Source organism: Nymphalis io, chromosome 3, assembly GCF_905147045.1.
Source record: "Nymphalis io chromosome 3, ilAglIoxx1.1, whole genome shotgun sequence".
NCBI classification, from domain to species: Eukaryota; Metazoa; Arthropoda; class Insecta; order Lepidoptera; family Nymphalidae; genus Nymphalis; species Nymphalis io.
Window position 1 is genome coordinate 6,664,242 of NC_065890.1, and position 18,259 is coordinate 6,682,500.

The following is an 18,259-nucleotide window of genomic DNA, read 5'->3' on the forward strand; positions in this document are numbered from 1 at the left end:
ACCCTACCTATTAAGAGACAAATACTAATTTAATATGAATTATTTAAAAAAAAAAAGAAAATACATATTCATATCTACTAAATATTAAATTATCCCAAAAACCCTACTGATTTAGTCATGTAGCATAAAAGTAGTTTTTTTCACAAAATACATAAGTAACTATACTTTATATTAAAAGCTCCCTTTTAGTTTTGTGTGTAAGACTAGGAGGGGGCAGGTGTTAAGTACCTTATGTCTTTCTCTGCAACCCCGCCAGCATGTATGCAAAATTTCTTGATGATTGGTTAAGTTGTTCAAATGTGCAAAGCATAACAAACTCACGTTTGCATTTTTTTTTTTTTTTTATAGAATAGGAAGGCGGATGAGCATATGGGCCACCTGATGGTAAGTGGTCACCAACGCTCTTAGACATTGGCATTGTAAGAAATGTCAACCATCGCTTACATATCCAATGCGCCACCAACCTTAGGAACTAAGATTTTATGTCCCTTGTGCCTGTAATTACACTGGCTCACTCACACTTCAAACCGGAACACAACAATATCAAGTATTGCTGTTTTGCGGTAGAATATCTGATGAGTGGGTGGTACCTACCCAGACGGGCTTGCACAAAGCCCTACCACCAGTAAGTAACCATAAGTAACCATAAATAATATTATAAAAGATTAAATTGTGTTATTGTGGGAAACATTTTGTCTATTTTATAACAAAATATTTAAATTCAGTTTACTTTTCAACTTAAAAAATGATGTAGACATAGGTTGCCTTATCTCAGTCTGTTGATTGTGACAAATACCTCCGACTTGTAATAGTATAATTGTTTTAATTTATAATTTAGCACACTATACGTGCAGCAGACAACTGTACAGTTCTACACAAATACCCAACAAATATTTCATTATTTTTAAATAATTTATAATTTTTTTAATTAAAAATTTAAATTTTATATAAGTTTAATTGTTAGTCTATTACTGGTAGAAGATAAAAGAAATTATGTTCCAAATGGGTGTCCTTTAACATATCTGTTTTTTATTTTACATAATAAAACCTACTCTTATTTATTATTATTAACATTGCATCTATATTTTTTTTATTAAACAAAAAAAAACTAATATTATGTATAAAAATACTGTTTATTAAACACTTACATCTATGAGGCATAGTGCTACTTGTTACTATTATAACAATCTAAGAGTTCATTTCGGTGTATATACATTATCAGCCTTATTATTAAATTTGAGATTTAAGTACATATATCATTAAAGTTATAACACATATGGCTTAAGCTTAATTAGTTTTACAAATTTACCAATCAGAATTTGTGCTTATTTATTTACCTTATTTATTTCAAAAACTTTTTATAAAATTCAACCTTTCCATGTTTTGTATAATTAATGTAAAGAATATGGCGAGCATAAAGTAATTAAAAAATCATGATTATTAATACTATTTCAAAACTCGAACACATGATTATCATATTGATTGACAAAAAAAATGATATGTAAGAATTATAGAACTTCAACTAGCAATACATAGTTTTAATAGACACATAAATATTTTTATTTTAAGATGTATGTTTGAAATGTAAAGATATAGCTTTATATTCCTGGAGTTAATAATTATGTATTCAGATTTCTCAACCAAAAACATATTAAAATTAGCTTTTATACAACTAGGAGTTCATGAACATATTTACACTATCAGCCTTGACAATCTTGAGATTTCTTTTATTACTAGAAAGTTAAAAGAAGCTAAACCTGAAAAGTTTCTTTCTTTGTCAATATGTAAGTTGCATTGGTTTTAATAATTGCTATCTTCATTATTTTATGTATAGAATGTATTATACTTAATAATTGTAGTCAACATTTGCAATTAAATGTTTTAAAACTTTCTTTAAAACCAATGAAGAATCATTATTTATCATACATATGCTTCAGTTCTTCTGCCTTTTATTCTATCGAAAAACTGGTGCCAAGATACTAAAGTCTTTCCAGACCAAATCCAAAAACTTGATGTGATTCCAACAATCATTGTCATAAGATACTTTATCATAAACATTTCAAATTTAGGTCTTTCAGTTTCTTGATGTGTAAATGGACATGGTATGGAGTATAGTGGAGTAGAGCACATATCACGATGCCAAGTTCCCATCCAACTATCAAAATGAGCTTGTTCATAAAATAAACAAGCAATTACTATAAGAGCTGGAACTGTGTATAGTACTCCAAAAATACCAATTCTTATCATTAATTTTTCTAGTTTGTCAGTTTTGGTTCCATCATGTTTCATAACAGTTCTTATTCGGAAAAGTGAAACAAAACCAGCAAACAAAAATATTGTGCCCAAAACTAAATATGCACATAATGGCGCTAACACAAATCCTCTAAGAGCTTCAGCATCCCACAGTCCCACATAACACACCCCTGACAAAATATCACCTGCAAATAAAAATATATTTAAATTATTTTTAGGAAATAAATAGTATTTGTTTACTTTCAACTGTGATGACACACCAGAACTTACCATCCACTTTGCCCATAGCTAAAATTGATATTGTTTTGATGGCGGGTACTGCCCAAGCAGCCAAATGAAAATACTGTGAGTTTGCTTCAATAGCTTCATGTCCCCATTTGAGACCCGCAGCCAGAAACCATGTAAGAGTTAATATTACCCACCAGATACTTGAAGCCATACTAAAGAAATAAACTACCATGAAAAGAATTGTACATGGTTCATGTTTAGTTCCTTGAGTGATAACGGAGACATTTGGTAATCTTGTACCACTAATGGTTGAAGGAAATGGACCTTGACAACAAACACTGTCTTTAGCACTCCAGCCCATCACATATGCAGCAGCAACCATAAGATAGCAAACTGATAGGAAAATTATTGGCCTCTCTGGATATCGAAATCGGTCTGTATCTATTAAAAATGTCATAACAGTAAATAAACAACTTATTGCACACAGTGTAGCCCAAATACCAATCCATAATCTGGCGAATATTTTTTCATCTTCACTGAAAAACATTCCATTGCAAGGAGCTCCACAATTGTATTCAGTTTTATCCCCAACTTTTAGAGAGTATTCTAAGTCTAAACTTTCCGGTATTTTAAATTGCACAGGGCAAACAAAACCTATGTTTTTGGCTCCATGCAATTTTGTGGGATCTCTTTCATAGTTAGTTTTATAGTCAACCTTAGGAAGTTTAGACACAGAAGTCTTTCTAGATTCATGAGTAACATTATTATCTCCTACACAAACAACATTTTCATCAGTTACGACTGGGAACCTTAAACAGTCCAAATCTTTTGGCCAATTCAATCCAAAATGTGTTAATAGTTCCTCGCAGTTATGTCTAGCCGATTCACACAAATGACGACAAGGCGGTATTGTTTCATTTAAAATAGTACAAACAGGAGCATACACCGAACATAAAAAGAATTTTAGATCAGGTGAACAGTTAACTTTTACAAGTGGTGTGTATTGATGGACATCAAGGCCAGCATCTTCTTGTTTGGCGTGGTTAAGCAAGTTCGGAAAAATTGTTTGATTATATCTTAACTGTTGACAAAATTGTATTGTGATCGGTTCACATCGTCCATGTTGTGGTAAACTATCGCCTTGGTAAACCGTCACACTTGAACCTTTAACTAATATAAACAACTGAAACAATGCACTAATATATAAAACGAAAACTCTTCCCATTTTATAAAAGTCAACGTAAAACTAATATTTTTTTTTTATAAAAGTACGAAAACTATCATGTTTTAATATTAAGCTCGTGAAAACAAGATCAAAAGGCCATGTTATTTTAAAAACAAAAATCTGAATACAGAGGCCATATTTCCGATTCAACTCGTTTAAAAGTTTACATTTGACATAGAGGAAAAATGAATTAAGGTTATTTTCAACAGAAGTTGTACAAATTTAAAACAAGGAAATATGTTTTGGTTTATTTTTGCAAAAACTATAAGGATTTAATAAATTTTATTTATAAGTTTTATTAAGATACTGGTTAAATAAGTTTGGTATTTTAATTTTTTTTACGTGATACATAAAAGACAAACCCAAAAGTAAACTTGTTAAGCACATTATATATTTTTTATTGCAGATGTAAATTATTCAATTCCTATACATCGTAATATTACAAAACATTCTGGGGCAGTTGCTTAAATTTTAGTTATTGATGGGTGTTGTCTATAGCTTTATGTAAAATACATAGATAATATAAGCTAGTTACATAAGTTATCTGTCATGACATCAAAATCAAATGTCACAATATTATGGCAAATATTTGAATTGAAACGTAGAGTTTTAAATGGTTATCGAATTAAAAATAATAAATGTATTAATAATTACTGCTTATTGCTAAGGTACATTCGTTTTTTGAGTGAACCTAAAGGTTAAAATACCAAGATCGATCCATACTTTGATTCTTCAACTAGTAGAAAGAAAGAACGAAAAAAAGCTATTATATTATATTTTTCACTTTACATTATGGATTTAGGAAATGAAAATATTGATTTTATAAAATTAATAAATATCAAAGGTAATGTGGACAATATAACACCTCACAAAATTGCTGTCGTTGCTTTCATTAGAGAATATGGATTACTAAAAATGGAGGGTATGAATCATTTCAAATTTGTAACTTTTAAGTTTTACCTTTAGACTAGTACTTTACTGAATATATTTTTAGCAAAAGATATGATCGACTGCACAATGGCGCCTAAATATCGAAAAGATTTTTGCATTCTGGCACTTAAATTAATTCAGGTAAAATATTTTTTCAAAAGTCAAGTATTGTACAAGGAAGAAAGACAAATTTTAATTAAAAACAATTTTTAGTGCCCTGATATGGAATTTAAGGAGTTGGAAGCACTTCTGACTGATGGAAGATACAACTTATTAAGTGTTCATCTTCAGAATTTTTGTGTCCGGCTCCAAAATATATATGTTAATGGAATTAATGCTCTTATGGATTGTGTTACTTCAACCATTGATAAGTTAATGATTGAACAAAGTGAAACAATTCCTTGTGTCATAACAAGATGCAGTGTTTTAGGTATGTTGTTGTTAATTTGTCACTATTCTATTTCATCACTACTTATTCAATTCTATTCTTTAAATAAATATTATGAATAATATATGAATTTATACCAAAAAACTTTTCTTATAGGTTTCTACCTACGTAGGATAATGTTGTACTTGAATAAGCTTACTTTTGTTCAAGTTGCTTCACTGTATAAATCCTTTTGTGTTTATTATCAAAAAGGAAGACCTGGATTAATGATGAGATCTTTAAGTAAAGAGGTTAGTCTAATCATTTAAATCAACTATTTATACTAGAATTAATGTATAAACCTTCCTAGGAATTATATCATTATATTGTATTCTAAGAAATAGGAAAATCATAAATCTCTTAAAAAATATTAATTTCATGTAAGGCATACTGACTGACTAAAGAATATAAACTGACAATATAATTAAATAAGTGTTATTATTTTAATTGGTATTATTAAGCAAAATAAAAAGTTAAAAGACTTTTAGAATGAGTATTTTGTTATAAATTTTAGAAACTCAACAATGTAGAGGTGCCAACAGTAGGGACAGCCACATCTCCAGTTATACCAGAGGAATCAAAACCTCAAGAATTGCTTATGAAAATGAACATTATTGAGAGGGATAAGTTAGTAATTAATAAGATATTTAATTAGAGAGTGCTGGCGAGAGAACAAGTAATATTTTATTGTTACGATTTTTTCTTTATTAGTAACAAGATTACTTTAAATTGTTTAATTTTATAATTTAATTTTTTTTGTGAAGCGCAAATTACTATTTTACTATAATAATATATTTAATAGCAGTTTTGAAGAATGTCAGTGGTCTAGAAAACAAGCAGAACTCTTCACAGCTCAACAAGCTAATTTAATGCAAATAAATGAAAAAAAAGCAATGCCGGCGAAACAGCTTCAAAAAGTTATTATGCAGATAATGAATGATATACCTGAATATCCAGATATTGTAAGTAGATAAAATGAAATATACCTATTTTATATTTCTTTAATTAAAAAAAGGCTGGATCGTTGGTTTTTGTAATATGTGTTTTATTTTTATATTTAATATGGAATAAAAGAATTATTCATTATTTCAGCATTTCCTTAGCTTTTTAAATTGTATAAGGATGAAAGAGTTTTGTGGTGCTCAAGATTCCCTATATAACTGTTTTGATCGTGCTGTCTTTAATATGTGTGGAAATGGAAGCATGATAAATGATAGAAATAAGAACTTCCGCTACGCAGCACTAAATAGAGCAGCAATGCATACACAATTTGGTCATAAGTAAGTAATACTTAATAATATATTATCAATATTTTTTAAAGTGATTAATTATGTTTCATAGATTTTTTACTGGTTAGTTCTTATTTATAATTTCGAATCACTTAGAATTTTGAACATCGTAATAGTTTTGTACTAGAAACTTAGCTCTAAAGTTGTATTAGGAGATTTGGTTTTCATAATAATAATAATATGGTATATTATCACTTCCCGCTCAGGTCGGTGGCAATGGAAGGCGTTCGTGAGGCGCTGGCGACTGCACAGGAGGCGGCGGATAGCGCGTGCTTGGCTCACGCAGCCGCGTGGGGCTCGCTGGCCGGCGGACGGGCGCGTCGCGCCGCGCTCTTGTCGCGCGTTCCTCGCCCTCCACGCGCTGATGCCTCCGCCATGCAGCTCATGGCGCAACACGCAGCCGTTAATGCCGTCAAGCCTGCCGAAGTCTTCCAGGTGAAAACTTCTTTTCTTTTTCTTAGGTTTCAAGGGTATTTTAGTTGTGTAAGGTGTAACCAATATTTTAAATTAAATCTTAATGATGATAAAAAATAATTTGTCGCTTACAGATTATTACCAAAGGTGATTTCATTAATTATCGCCATTCTATGACCGATTTAACTATGGCGGGTCTAGCGAACACAGCCGCACTGTGGGGTCTCTATGGAAAAACCGAAATGGCATCAATAAATTGTCAGTTACTCTTAAATTTGAATACAAGTAAGATTTTTATTGTTTTTATTCTTCTTTTATATAATTAAGTACTAAAGTATATGATTATAATAAATATATTTTATTAATCATCATTATCCTTCGAGAACAACTTTACATGATTTCGATTGAATATTTGGTTCTCGAATATCCATGGTTTAGACCCAAGTTTTATCAATTACCTCAACGTAAATTATACGAGTGACATAGTTTCTAAATAACCATTATTGACAAATTTAATTTATTTTGTTTTTATTTATATAATTAACTTTTTATTTTATTATGTATTAATCAGCAACCAATGTAACTCAAGTGTAGTATCTTCTCAAAAGCGTTCCAAACTTTGTGGGAAAATAGTTGAAATTCAATACAAAATAGTCATTAAAGGAATAACCGTCGTCTGTTCAGAGTGCAACGTGGGCAACGGCAGCGTGTGGCAGTCGGAGGGCGGCGCGGCGGCGGCGGGCGCGCTGTGCGCGGCGGGCTGGCGCGGGCGCGGCGCGCTGGCGGCGGCGCTGGCCTCGCTGTTCGTGGCGCCGCAGGTGCTCGCCGCCGCCGCCACCTGCCGGGCCGCCGCCGCGCTGCGAGCGGGTACGCCACTTGCATACCATCGCTTGTGTGCTCCGATTATAGATTACACTATACATAAACAAACCTTATATTTACGTTATTTTGCTCTACAAGCAGCTCTTAATTAATATAATATCTTTATTTATAATGTAATACTATTCTACTATACCATACCACCGTGGAGTACCGGCTTAGAATAGTACTCCCCCAATCTCATCCCGTGGGTGTCATAAGAGGCGACTGAGGGACGGGGAAAAGGGAAGATGGGCAGCAGCGTCCCCCCCCATAAACATCTTACCCCCCATACTGCGCTTGCCAACACGCCTGCCCAGCGCGGCGAGTATGGGCAAACCTTCCTTAATGGCAGATGCGCCCAAAAAAAGGCCCCCAGTTACCGGCAAGCCCGCTAGGCCCGACCAAGGTCGCGGTATCGGCAGGGCAGGGGGTGCTAAGAATCACCGGTTCACGGCAGGCTACCATATAAAACGACTTCACATGGCAACGTACAATGGACGCTCGATGAGGCTGGACCATCACCTCGCCGAATTAGAAGTAGAGTTAAGTCATATAAACTGGCATATACTGGGGTTATCTGAAGTCCGAAGACGGGGAGGACACGATAACTCTAGAGTCCGGTAACTTACTCTACTTCCGCGAAGGTGATAACCTCTCCCAGGGTGGTGTCGATTTTCTAGTCAAAAAGGATCTCATTAGCAGCATTGTGGAAATCAGTAGTGTGTCGAACCGGGTAGCATACCTTGTCCTAAAACTTTCCGACAGGTACTCCCTGAAGGTCGTACAGGTATATGCGCCAACTTCGACATACTCTGATGATGTGGTCGAAGCGATGTACGAGGACATCGCAAAGGCCCTCAACGACACCTCGAAGGCCCACTACAATGTTGTTATGGGAGACTTTAATGCTAAAGTGGGAGTACAAGATAGCGGTGAATCGAAAGTCGGACCTTATGGCTTGGGCTGCAGAAATCACAGGGGGCAAATGCTGGTAAACTTTCTCGAAGCGCAGGGGCTCTTTTTGATGAATTCTTTCTTTCAAAAGAAGCCTCACAGGAGGTGGACCTGGGGAAGCCCCGATAACGTGACAAGGAACGAGATAGATTTTATCATTTCGAATAAAAGGCACATATTTAGAGATGTTTCGGTGATCAACAGGTTTAATACCGGAAGTGATCACCGCTTGGTTCGAGGCACTCTAAATATCGACTTCAAAGCCGAAAGATCGAGAATGATGAGGTCTTCTCTCCGACCTACCATGCTCCAAGCTGCTCAAGGCTCCGAAAAGTTCCAAATGGAACTTCAAAATCAATTCACCTCTTTTTTGGAAACCGTAAGCAGCATTGATGAGAAAACCGACACGCTGGTCAAAATACTGCAAAACACATCCCGCAAGTGTTTTCCGCCACAGAGAAGAGACAACGCACCAAAACTCTCTGCTGAGACACTCGAGCTCATGAGAAAACGACGAGAACTACCATCGTTTTTGTCAGATAAGGCCTTAAACCGAACAATAAAAACGCTGACGCGACGCGATCTCCGGCGCTCCAATACCCGTGCCATCAAGGCTGCGATTGAGCAAAATCGGGGATCGAAAGTGTTCGCTCGCAAGTTTGGGAGGCCGCGTCTGACAAAAACTAAAACTGAAAATGGCGGGGTCGTTACCTCTAGGCCTGAGATTGTCGGAGAAGTAGAGAGGTTTTATGGGCAGTTGTTCTCTTCAAAATCGGATAAACCCGTGGAAATCAGCATTGATGACCAGCGCGCCCCTCTTATGCGCCATTGCTCCGAGGAGTTCCCGGTCGTTGACCAAGGCGAGATTAGGGCGGCTCTAGAACAGCTTAAAAACAACAAAGCTCCGGGAAATGACGGAAGCACAACAGAGTTGCTTAAGGCAGGCGGGACTCCGGTCCTGAAAGAGCTAGCAAGCCTCTTTAATTCCATCATCCAACATGGCAAGACCCCGGAAACGTGGAGCGGGAGTGAGGTGGTACTGTTTTTCAAGAAAGGTGATAAAACCCTCTTGAAAAACTACAGACCAATCTCCCTCCTGAGTCACGTGTATAAGCTGTTCTCAAGAGTCGTCACGAACCGTCTCGTCAGACGACTTGACGAGTTCCAGCCCCCAGAGCAAGGCGGCTTTCGATCAGGCTACAGCACCGTGGACCACATCCATACTGTTCGACAGATTGTGCAGAAGACCGAAGAGTACAATCAGCCGCTGTGTATGGCATTTGTGGACTACGAGAAAGCCTTCGACTCCATCGAAACCTGGGCAGTGCTCGACTCATTGCAGAGATGTCATATCGACTGGAGATATATCGAGGTACTGAGATGTCTGTACAACGCCGCTACAATGACTGTCCACATCCAGGACTGTAAGACGAAGGCGATCCAACTGCGCAGAGGGGTGAGACAGGTGGATGTAATATCTCCGAAACTGTTCACCTGACGCTGGATTGGACTAGGTATGGAGTCAATGTAAACGGCGAGTACATCTCACACCTTCGATTTGCCGACGATATCGTCATCATAGCAGAGTCGCTGGAACAACTCACCGAAATGCTGCGTAGCATAGGCGAGTCTTCCCGGTGTGTCGGTCTCGGTATAAACTTGGACAAGACCAAGGTCATGTTCAATAGGCATGTCGTACCGGGACCGATATACGTCGAGGGGAAACCTCTCGAAGTTGTTAGTGAATATACCTACCTAGGACAGATAATACAAGTCGGTAGGAACAACTTCGAGAAGGAAGCCCGATCGAAGAATTCGCTTGGGATGGGCAGCATTTGGCAACCTTCGTCAAGTCGTCGTCGTCTATACCGCAATGTTTTGAAGACGAAAGTCTTCAACCAATGCGTCTTACCTGCCATGACAACGGTACGGTGCCGAAACGCGGACACTAACTGCGGGACTAGTCCACAAATTCAAAGTCGCTCAGCGTGCTATGGAGCGAGCTATGCTCGGAGTATCTTTGAAGGATAAGATCAGAAATGAGATTATCCGGAAAAGAACCGGAGTCACCGACATAGCTTGCAAAATTAGCAGGCTAAAGTGGCAGCGGGCTGGTATGTCGTAGAACCGATGGCCGTTGGAGCAGACGAGTCCTAGAGTGGAGACCGCGAATCGGCAAGCGCAGCGTAGGGCGCCCTCCAGCCAGGTGGACCGACGACCTTAAGAAGGTGGCGGGCACCAACTGGATGCGGAAGGCGGAGGACAGGGAGCTTTGGCGCACCTTGGGAGAGGCCTATGTTCAGCAGTGGACAACGATTGGCTGTTGATTGATTGATTGATTGATTGACTATTCTACTTAAATATTATCCAGTTTAATAATTTTATGTCCAAAGTTTCGATACCAACTACGGCGAAATTCAAAAATATATTTTTTAGCTCAATTCATTTTTTAACTTCGTTAGTGCATTTTTCGTCCCAACCAGGGATTTTAACTAACTATCCGAGGAAAATTTTATTACTAGATATTTAAATTTGTTCTATAAAAGGGTAAAAAGATACTGTATGAAAATATTTAGGTCAAGAATTTTGGCATTTACACATTAACTGCCCAAAGCTTTACTAAATCGAATCCTGATGCCGAAACATATTTGACGAATACATAACATTCGCCAGTCGAGTTCATCGTATCGAGTATCTGGCAAAAAAAATTATTATTGAACTATTTTTCAGATAAATGGGAAGAGGCAGATCAAAGTATACGACAGCTAGCATCTTATGATCGATGGGAAAGTCAGCTATTGAGAGCGGAGATGTACTTCTTAAAAGGAGATGCAACAGGTTCCCTAGAGACTCTCCACGACATTTTAGATTACTGCAAAACAGAGGACGATAGTTTGCATTACATGTCTCTGCGAATAAAAGCGATGATAATGATGTCTGAAGTGCAGCATACTTTTAGCAGCGTTCGTTCCACGAACATCATGCTGTTGAACGAAGCCTTGTCGCTGGCAAGGAAATACAATTTACATTTTCTCGCCGCTACGGCAGAAATGCATATAGCCAATGTGCAACTTCATATGGGATGTACGAAAAACGCCTTGCTTCTTGTGAGAAAAGTATTACCCCTTGTTATGGAACACGGAAGCGCTTACGATATGGGCAGAGGTATCTTTCTTATTACATATTTTCACTAATATCGTTTATGTAAATTTAAAATTATTAGCATTGTGCGTAGTAATCGTCTATTATTCGGTTCTCGAGTATGCCGTTGATGATAATAATATTAATCAATTTTATTTATGGAGTTATTGTTTATGTTTGGGCAGATTAAAGACTGTTTTGAGATATACTTAGTAATAGTTTAATAGATGGATTATTAAATTTAAAACTAATGAGTATGTCGTCATCACGTTTAAATTTTTTCGCGTATTATGTACCGTGCTGCTGATTTACAGCAGAGAACTCGGTTTAGCGAAAATAAAGCAGTGTGAATGTAGTATAAATTTCCGGATGCCTACAATATTAATAATTATTGTTTTTGGAGCCCACATGGCCGTGGTGAACCCGTAAATCTTAATCGATGGTTGAGGCATCAAACCCCAAGTAATCACCGCTGAAATTACATGTATGAATTATGTTTATAATTTATCTCACGCTCGGCGGTGACAGTAACCATCTTGAGAAAACCTACATGCGTCGAATGTAAATCTTCCACACTTGTATTTATCATTCCACATTGGATCAGCGTGGAGATTTTTAATTTAAAGCTTCTCAAAAAGGAGGAGCCAGTCACTTTTGTATATATATATTTTTTTATGTTTTGTCTGTGTGTAGGTCTGCTGCTGTACACCAAGTGCCGCGTAGCCACGGCGCCGCCGGCCGGCGAGGCGCGCACGCACGTGCTGCAAGCGTGCTGTGACGCACTTGATACGGTTAAGGAGAACTTCGCTAAAGTTGGGGCACAAGCGCGTCTCCTACATACGTGGTACTTACAGGTAGTTATAAAGATAAAACTACTTAATTCTTTTATGTGTATTTACTATTATAGATTATAAAATAAACATTATAAATTTCAGGCTCAACTCTATAATGATATTGGAAATACAGTAGCTCGCAATCAGTGTGCTTGGATGTACAGACAGCTTGAAACACAAAATCCAGTAGAGCCCATGAATATGTTACATATTGTTTATTAAAGTATTGAACATTGGCTTCTCTTTATATTCCTTAATTATTATTTATCAAAAAATTGTTAAAGTAGAAAATTATGTTATTAGTTTTATTTCGAACATGCAGTCTTTTTTTTTTTTATAGAATAGGAAGGCGGACGAGCATATAGGCCACCTGATGGTAAGTGGTCACCAACGCCCTTAGACATTGGCATTTTAAGAAATGTCAACCATCGCTTACATGTCCAATGCACCACCAACATTGGGAACTAAGATTTTATGTCCCTTGTGCCTGTAATTACACTGGCTCACTCACCCATTAAACCGGAACACAACAATATTAAGTACTGTTTTGCGGTAGAATATCTGATGAGTGGGTGGTACTTACCCTGTTTGCTGTTTGTCGCTTATAAGAATTATTGTTTGAATAAATATCATCTATTAGATTTTAAAGAAAGTATAACTACTTTTTAAATTTACAAACATTTAAATTATATGTTTAAAAAAAGAAACGTAAATTTTTAAAACATAAAGTAATAGCTATTATTAAATATTTTGTTTTCAGAAAATGCCATAAAAAATATTAATTTTCTGCTAATTACAACCAAGAAAACTACATATTTATATTGATTTAATGTTTACGTTATATTTTGCACAATAACAACCAAAATTCTACCGTAAACATAATTAGGTATATACTATGGGGGATCTATGTCTTTAAAACTAACTTTTATAAAATATTACCCTTCTATGATGATTATATTAACAGAATAATCATTTCAATATATAGTTAATTTCATACTAATATAATAGGATCTTGCAATACTTCTAATAAAGCTTATCGTTTAAAAGAGCCTTCTGTATTATTTCTGACATAGTTACTTTAATGTCTCGACATAGGACTTCTGCTACTAAAACTTTGCTGTCACTTTGAACGTCAGAAGCTACGTAAGCACCTTCGCCTAATATGTTCGTGTCATTCCAACAGTGACCCAATGAAACTTGAGATTCACATATTCTTCCCAGTTGCAGTAATAAGGATGTGATATCTTCTAGGAGGGAAGGGAATGCTGTACAAATTCTAACAAATGATTTTAAAACCGGCTGGAATAGTTCGAGACGCAAATCACTCGGCAAGACAGATAGCAGTGTAGAAAGCGTGTTCACACATAATCTTGCAATTGACATCGCTTTTGGTAATGCATACTGTATTGACAAATGTGACACTAAATCCACTGCAAATATTTGCTTTTCAAGTGAAGCTTGACTTAACAATTCTGGTATGAAGTCAAGGCAAATGTGCATAGAGGGTATACCTTGTACTGTAACTTGTATTAATTCTCGTGGGTATCCTTGAAAATGTACGAGTTTGGCCAATGATGGTTCTGCTATAAATATTTGATGTAAAAAAGAACAAATTATGCTTCTGACCTCTCTTAATGACCACATAAGTTCTGGCTTAGTTTGGTCTTCATCTGTTTCTAAGCAGGCTTCTAATAAAATTTGAAGTGCAGCACTTTCCTGGGCAGCGACTAGAGCATTTTTTAACTCTTCTCTTTCCGAATCTGAGGTTAGTTGACCACTTTTTTCAAGAAGTGGCTTGTCCAATAAATGACGACTTAATTGACTTCTAGAAGCTGCTAAACTTGCCTCTAAAATTCGGAGTATTATTTTTAATATAGGTCCACATCTAAATACTCTAATGTCGCAACGTAAAACTTGCAAAGGGTCTACCAAAACATTTTCTTGTGTTATTGTAACATTTTTTATATTGCCATTATTGATATCAAGCAATGCATTGATAGTCATAATCCATAAGCACCTTGGTAAAACTGTGTTGAGTCTAAGCCAAACCTCACGGTATAATTCCTGAATATGTCTTGGAACTTGATCACCAAGCACACTTCTTATATATCTGACAAATATTTCTGCAAATGGCCAAATATCGGTAGGATTTTTATTAAGCATAGCTTTTAGGATTTTTCCTGTTTTGTACGGATTTTCCTCTATGCATTGAAATGCTTCATCTATTGATGTATCTGAAATGTTTATGGCAATTTGATGACGACATGTATCTCCAAAAACTTGGTCATCCATCCAGTCGTCCACAAGAGATAGTTGTGGAAAGTGTGTAGCCAACAAACGAAGTAATGGACTGAAAAGCCCACCATAGCTCATCTGATCTTTTTGAGCTTGATGCAATAAATATTTAATAGGCAATTCAGAAAGAAAAGCAGTTGAATAACTTTTTATTCTTCTACCATTAGCAATAAGCGTTGCAGAGTTTGCTAATCTTACATCCTCATAAAGCAGAAGATAATATATCAGTAACAATTGTGATGCTAATGTTGGTTTTTCTATATTTATTTCAACAGATAATTCTCCATCAGTCTCCATAGGGGTAAATTGCTTATTATGGGAATCAAAGTTAACACCAAAAATTGAATTTCTAAATACTCTTCGAATTTCTTCTTCTGTTATAGGCTTATTAAAGTATTCATTGGTTCCTTTGTTATTAATAACAAGAATAGAGTTAACATAAACTTCTACAAGTGCCGGCATAACGGGATGTAGAGGAGCTATACAATTACAAATTTGACTGTATATCCAGTTCTTTATGGGCACTTTGTGTTTAGAAAAGGCTCGAGATTTAAGCAATTGGTGGATGCAATGCACAGGCAAATATCCGGAGATATTACTGTTTAAATTAGCCGTAACTGGTACTTTTACAGCATGTGCAGTTACAACCTGAAATAATTGAATAATATTTGATTGTGATTGAAACTTTAAATATACTCCATTATGTTTTAGTTTTTTATACCTGTTCTGTAAATATTTCTTGCGTAAATGCTTGTTTTATACGAGCTAAACCATTAGGGCGAACGGGCACACGCATTCCAAGAGTTGCACATACCAATTCACCTACAGCTGCTAATTGTCCAGAGTGAAAATGAATTGCAATCAAAAGTAACATTTCTCCAAACGAAGCAGTAACTCCAGAATTACTGAAAATTACAATATATATTTTTTATTCCAAATAATTAAAATATTGACTCGATCTTGGTTGTAAAATGTTAACAACATAATAGCAGAAATATATAAAAAAGGAAGCACCTTTCAAAATATGCTTCCTCTTTAACAAGCCATTGTACCCACTCAATAGCCTTTTTTTCATGTTCAGGAGCAGCTGTAACATGTATAAAACTGTGTTATTAGCAAAATGAAACATTTAAAATTTATGTAGTATTGAAACAACATACTAACCCATAAGAGATGGACAAGCCAAAATCATACAAAGACTTAAAGAAACAAATCGTACTCCCGCAGGAGTTGGAGGAGGCTTTTGGGTGACTAATCTTAATAATCCAGATACTTCATCATCTTGAAATTTAATTCCTGCTATGCCTCTGAGAGCACAATACAATCTCAGTAAGGCAGAAGCATCTACTCCGGCAGCTGCTTCTTTAAGTCTATTTAACAATTCTTGACGTAATTTCACCAATGTGGTGTTACCATCACCTTTTCCCCTCTTATGAGAATTACGCAAAAATGTTGCAAACCATGCTCTCGAAGTTTGGTCTGAACCTAATAAAAGTCCAGATATAAAAGAAACCTAAAAAAAGCAAGACATTTAGACATTTAACTTTTTTACCAAATTAAATTTAATTGTTATTAATATTACCAGGTCTTCTGAATGATGGGTTAAAGTTAGATTGATTACTAAAGATGGTAATCGTGAAGAAGAAACGGCTTTTGCTCTTACAGCTGCAGCAATATATGGACAGGCATCACATAATGTAGAAAGAGCCTTGGCTCGAATACCACCTTCCTCACTTCTCTCAGCATTAATCACAAGTGAGTCAGCCACTAAAATATAATTATAATTTGTAAATAATTTTAATGTTAACAAATGGTTTTTATTAGGATGTATCCTTGTGCTGTCATAATGAAAACCTTTATTTAAACCTTTGCTTACTTACCTTCTAGTAAAGTATCTGGCATATTTGCTACAACCCAAGAAATAATTATAGGGCCTTTATTAACATATAATAAAACTTCAACAATTTCACAAATATTCAGCAAATTTGGCAATTCTGCAAGACTAATACAAATGACATCTGTAATTTCTTCAAGGTAAACTTCATTATCAAAGAGTTCTGATGGCTTCACAGAAGATTCAACATTAGAGTTTTTATTTTGGTTATACTCAGATAATTGTGCTTGCATTTGTAACAACTCCGACAGAACAAGACGAACTCTCCTTGCTGAGTCTGACTGCTCAAAATCATTTGCTATGCCATTAACAATATTTTGAATTAAAAAAGATTCTGTACTTTGTGAACCACTTTTTTGTCTGAAAAGAATTATAAATGTTTCAACCATTCTTAATTTATTTTTCAATATAAAATTTTGTAACCATTATTTCAGTTTTATTCAATCAGCTTACCGCATTTGCTGTTCTTTTTTTAGATCTACTTCAAGTGCATGAAATTCGATGGAGAGGAGAGACACTATAAAATTTACCAAGTCAATGCCTGATAACAGAGTCAGTATGTCTTTCTTTGCCTCCGCACAGTATTTTGTTACGTCCAGTGGAGCTATCAGAGCCATACGAACAAGACATGGTATTATAGGTCTTATTTCATCAGAGGAGCACTTAACCAAAGTCGGTATATCAACATCTTTCAAAGCTTTAAACACGTGTGGTTGCACTGGTTTCATAAAAACGGTTTCCATTGTTACGTCGTTTTAAAAATGACAGAACAGAAATTATTACAAATTGTCACTACAAAAAAGTCTTGTCATCTTAATTCTTTTTAAAATCTCATTTTGTAAATTTGTTCAATTCACGATATTAAACAACAAAACATAAAACAATTTTATTATTATATGTATGTCATGTCAATTTCATAAAATACGTCAGAGCTTAAATGATTTTTGACATTTTACAATATTGTCTATTGGCAAAATTTTTTTTATTTGTTACAGTGGGCAGAAGGTAAATAAGCCATCCTATTGGATGTGATCCGTTTCAGATCAGTCCCTTAAAACAAAAACACAAATTTTATCTTTCCATTATCAAAATTCTATAATCCAAGACCAAAATACATAAGTAATATATTTTTAAATTCATCGCGTCTTTAGTCTGGATGTAATATTGTCTATCGTCTTGGGTAGTGGCGTCAGTGACATAAACTGTAATATATTTGTAGTGCTGTGTTTGATGTGATTTCTATGTCGCATACCTTATTTCAAGATAGTCCTTTAAAAATTTAGTGACGGTTTATTAAAATTTTTTAATAGGGACTTAAAGGATTAAAAAACCGCTATTAAAAATCCGTTTGCACGTATACGTGGTTCTGATTGCTTTTTTGCAGATTTTTTACAAGAAATATTAAACCATTAGCACTTGATCTAAAACCGCAATGCACCTGTGTCTTTTTTTAATAAAATGTCTATTTTTTTAGTAATTAGAATGAATGATAGATGGTCTACTCAGACGAGTTTA

The 18,259-nt window shown here is 35.5% G+C and overlaps 3 protein-coding genes across 5 annotated transcripts; 1 reads left to right on the plus strand and 2 right to left on the minus strand.

The window, feature by feature from the left end:
* Nucleotides 1-333: 333 nt before the first annotated feature.
* Nucleotides 334-17,641, minus strand: LOC126780226 (integrator complex subunit 2). 2 transcript variants are annotated; one of them, XR_007670463.1, is made up of 8 exons: nt 17,198-17,641; nt 16,731-17,104; nt 16,433-16,617; nt 16,015-16,363; nt 15,865-15,937; nt 15,572-15,755; nt 13,012-15,498; nt 334-464 (listed from the first exon to the last, which is right to left on the minus strand). XR_007670463.1 is itself a non-coding variant. In XM_050504515.1 (7 exons), the coding sequence occupies exons 1-7, from the start codon at nt 17,485-17,487 to the stop codon at nt 13,579-13,581; spliced, it is 3,375 nt and encodes a 1,124-aa protein (XP_050360472.1). In that variant the 5' UTR covers nt 17,488-17,641; the 3' UTR covers nt 12,819-13,578. The 2 variants fall into 2 exon arrangements, 1 of the variants encoding a protein (XP_050360472.1); XM_050504515.1 differs by lacking the exon at nt 334-464 and having other exon boundaries at nt 12,819-15,498.
* LOC126780355 (frizzled-7) lies at nt 1,115-3,850 on the minus strand. Its single transcript, XM_050504782.1, has 2 exons — nt 2,524-3,850; nt 1,115-2,438 (listed from the first exon to the last, which is right to left on the minus strand). Exons 1-2 carry the CDS (start codon nt 3,704-3,706, stop codon nt 1,921-1,923), a joined length of 1,701 nt encoding a protein of 566 aa, XP_050360739.1. The 5' UTR covers nt 3,707-3,850; the 3' UTR covers nt 1,115-1,920.
* On the plus strand, nt 4,282-12,791 carry LOC126780277 (anaphase-promoting complex subunit 5). Of its 2 annotated transcripts, none has more exons than XM_050504603.1 (13): nt 4,282-4,628; nt 4,701-4,777; nt 4,850-5,066; nt 5,181-5,314; nt 5,578-5,690; nt 5,866-6,025; nt 6,156-6,343; nt 6,559-6,787; nt 6,901-7,051; nt 7,451-7,633; nt 11,312-11,746; nt 12,416-12,576; nt 12,658-12,791. In XM_050504603.1, the coding sequence occupies exons 1-13, from the start codon at nt 4,499-4,501 to the stop codon at nt 12,775-12,777; spliced, it is 2,298 nt and encodes a 765-aa protein (XP_050360560.1). In that variant the 5' UTR covers nt 4,282-4,498; the 3' UTR covers nt 12,778-12,791. The 2 variants fall into 2 exon arrangements, with proteins under 2 accessions (XP_050360560.1, XP_050360564.1); XM_050504607.1 differs by having other exon boundaries at nt 5,869-6,025.
* Nucleotides 17,642-18,259: the final 618 nt, after the last annotated feature.

Excerpts from the sequence above, each read along its gene's own strand:
- LOC126780355 (XM_050504782.1), bottom strand. The coding sequence starts at position 3,706 with ATGGGAAGAGTTTTCGTTTTATATATTAGTGCATTGTTTCAGTTGTTT. Across the intron at positions 2,439-2,523 it reads AGCTATGGGCAAAGTGGATG|GTGATATTTTGTCAGGGGTG; the intron begins GTAAGTTCTGGT and ends TTTTATTTGCAG.
- LOC126780226 (XM_050504515.1), bottom strand. The coding sequence starts at position 17,487 with ATGGAAACCGTTTTTATGAAACCAGTGCAACCACACGTGTTTAAAGCT. Across the intron at positions 16,364-16,432 it reads CCCATCATTCAGAAGACCTG|GTTTCTTTTATATCTGGACT; the intron begins GTAATATTAATA and ends TGCTTTTTTTAG. Across the intron at positions 15,756-15,864 it reads GAGGAAGCATATTTTGAAAG|TAATTCTGGAGTTACTGCTT; the intron begins GTGCTTCCTTTT and ends TGTAATTTTCAG.
- LOC126780277 (XM_050504603.1), top strand. The coding sequence starts at position 4,499 with ATGGATTTAGGAAATGAAAATATTGATTTTATAAAATTAATAAATATC. Across the intron at positions 7,634-11,311 it reads CGCCGCCGCGCTGCGAGCGG|ATAAATGGGAAGAGGCAGAT; the intron begins GTACGCCACTTG and ends ACTATTTTTCAG. Across the intron at positions 11,747-12,415 it reads CGCTTACGATATGGGCAGAG|GTCTGCTGCTGTACACCAAG; the intron begins GTATCTTTCTTA and ends GTCTGTGTGTAG.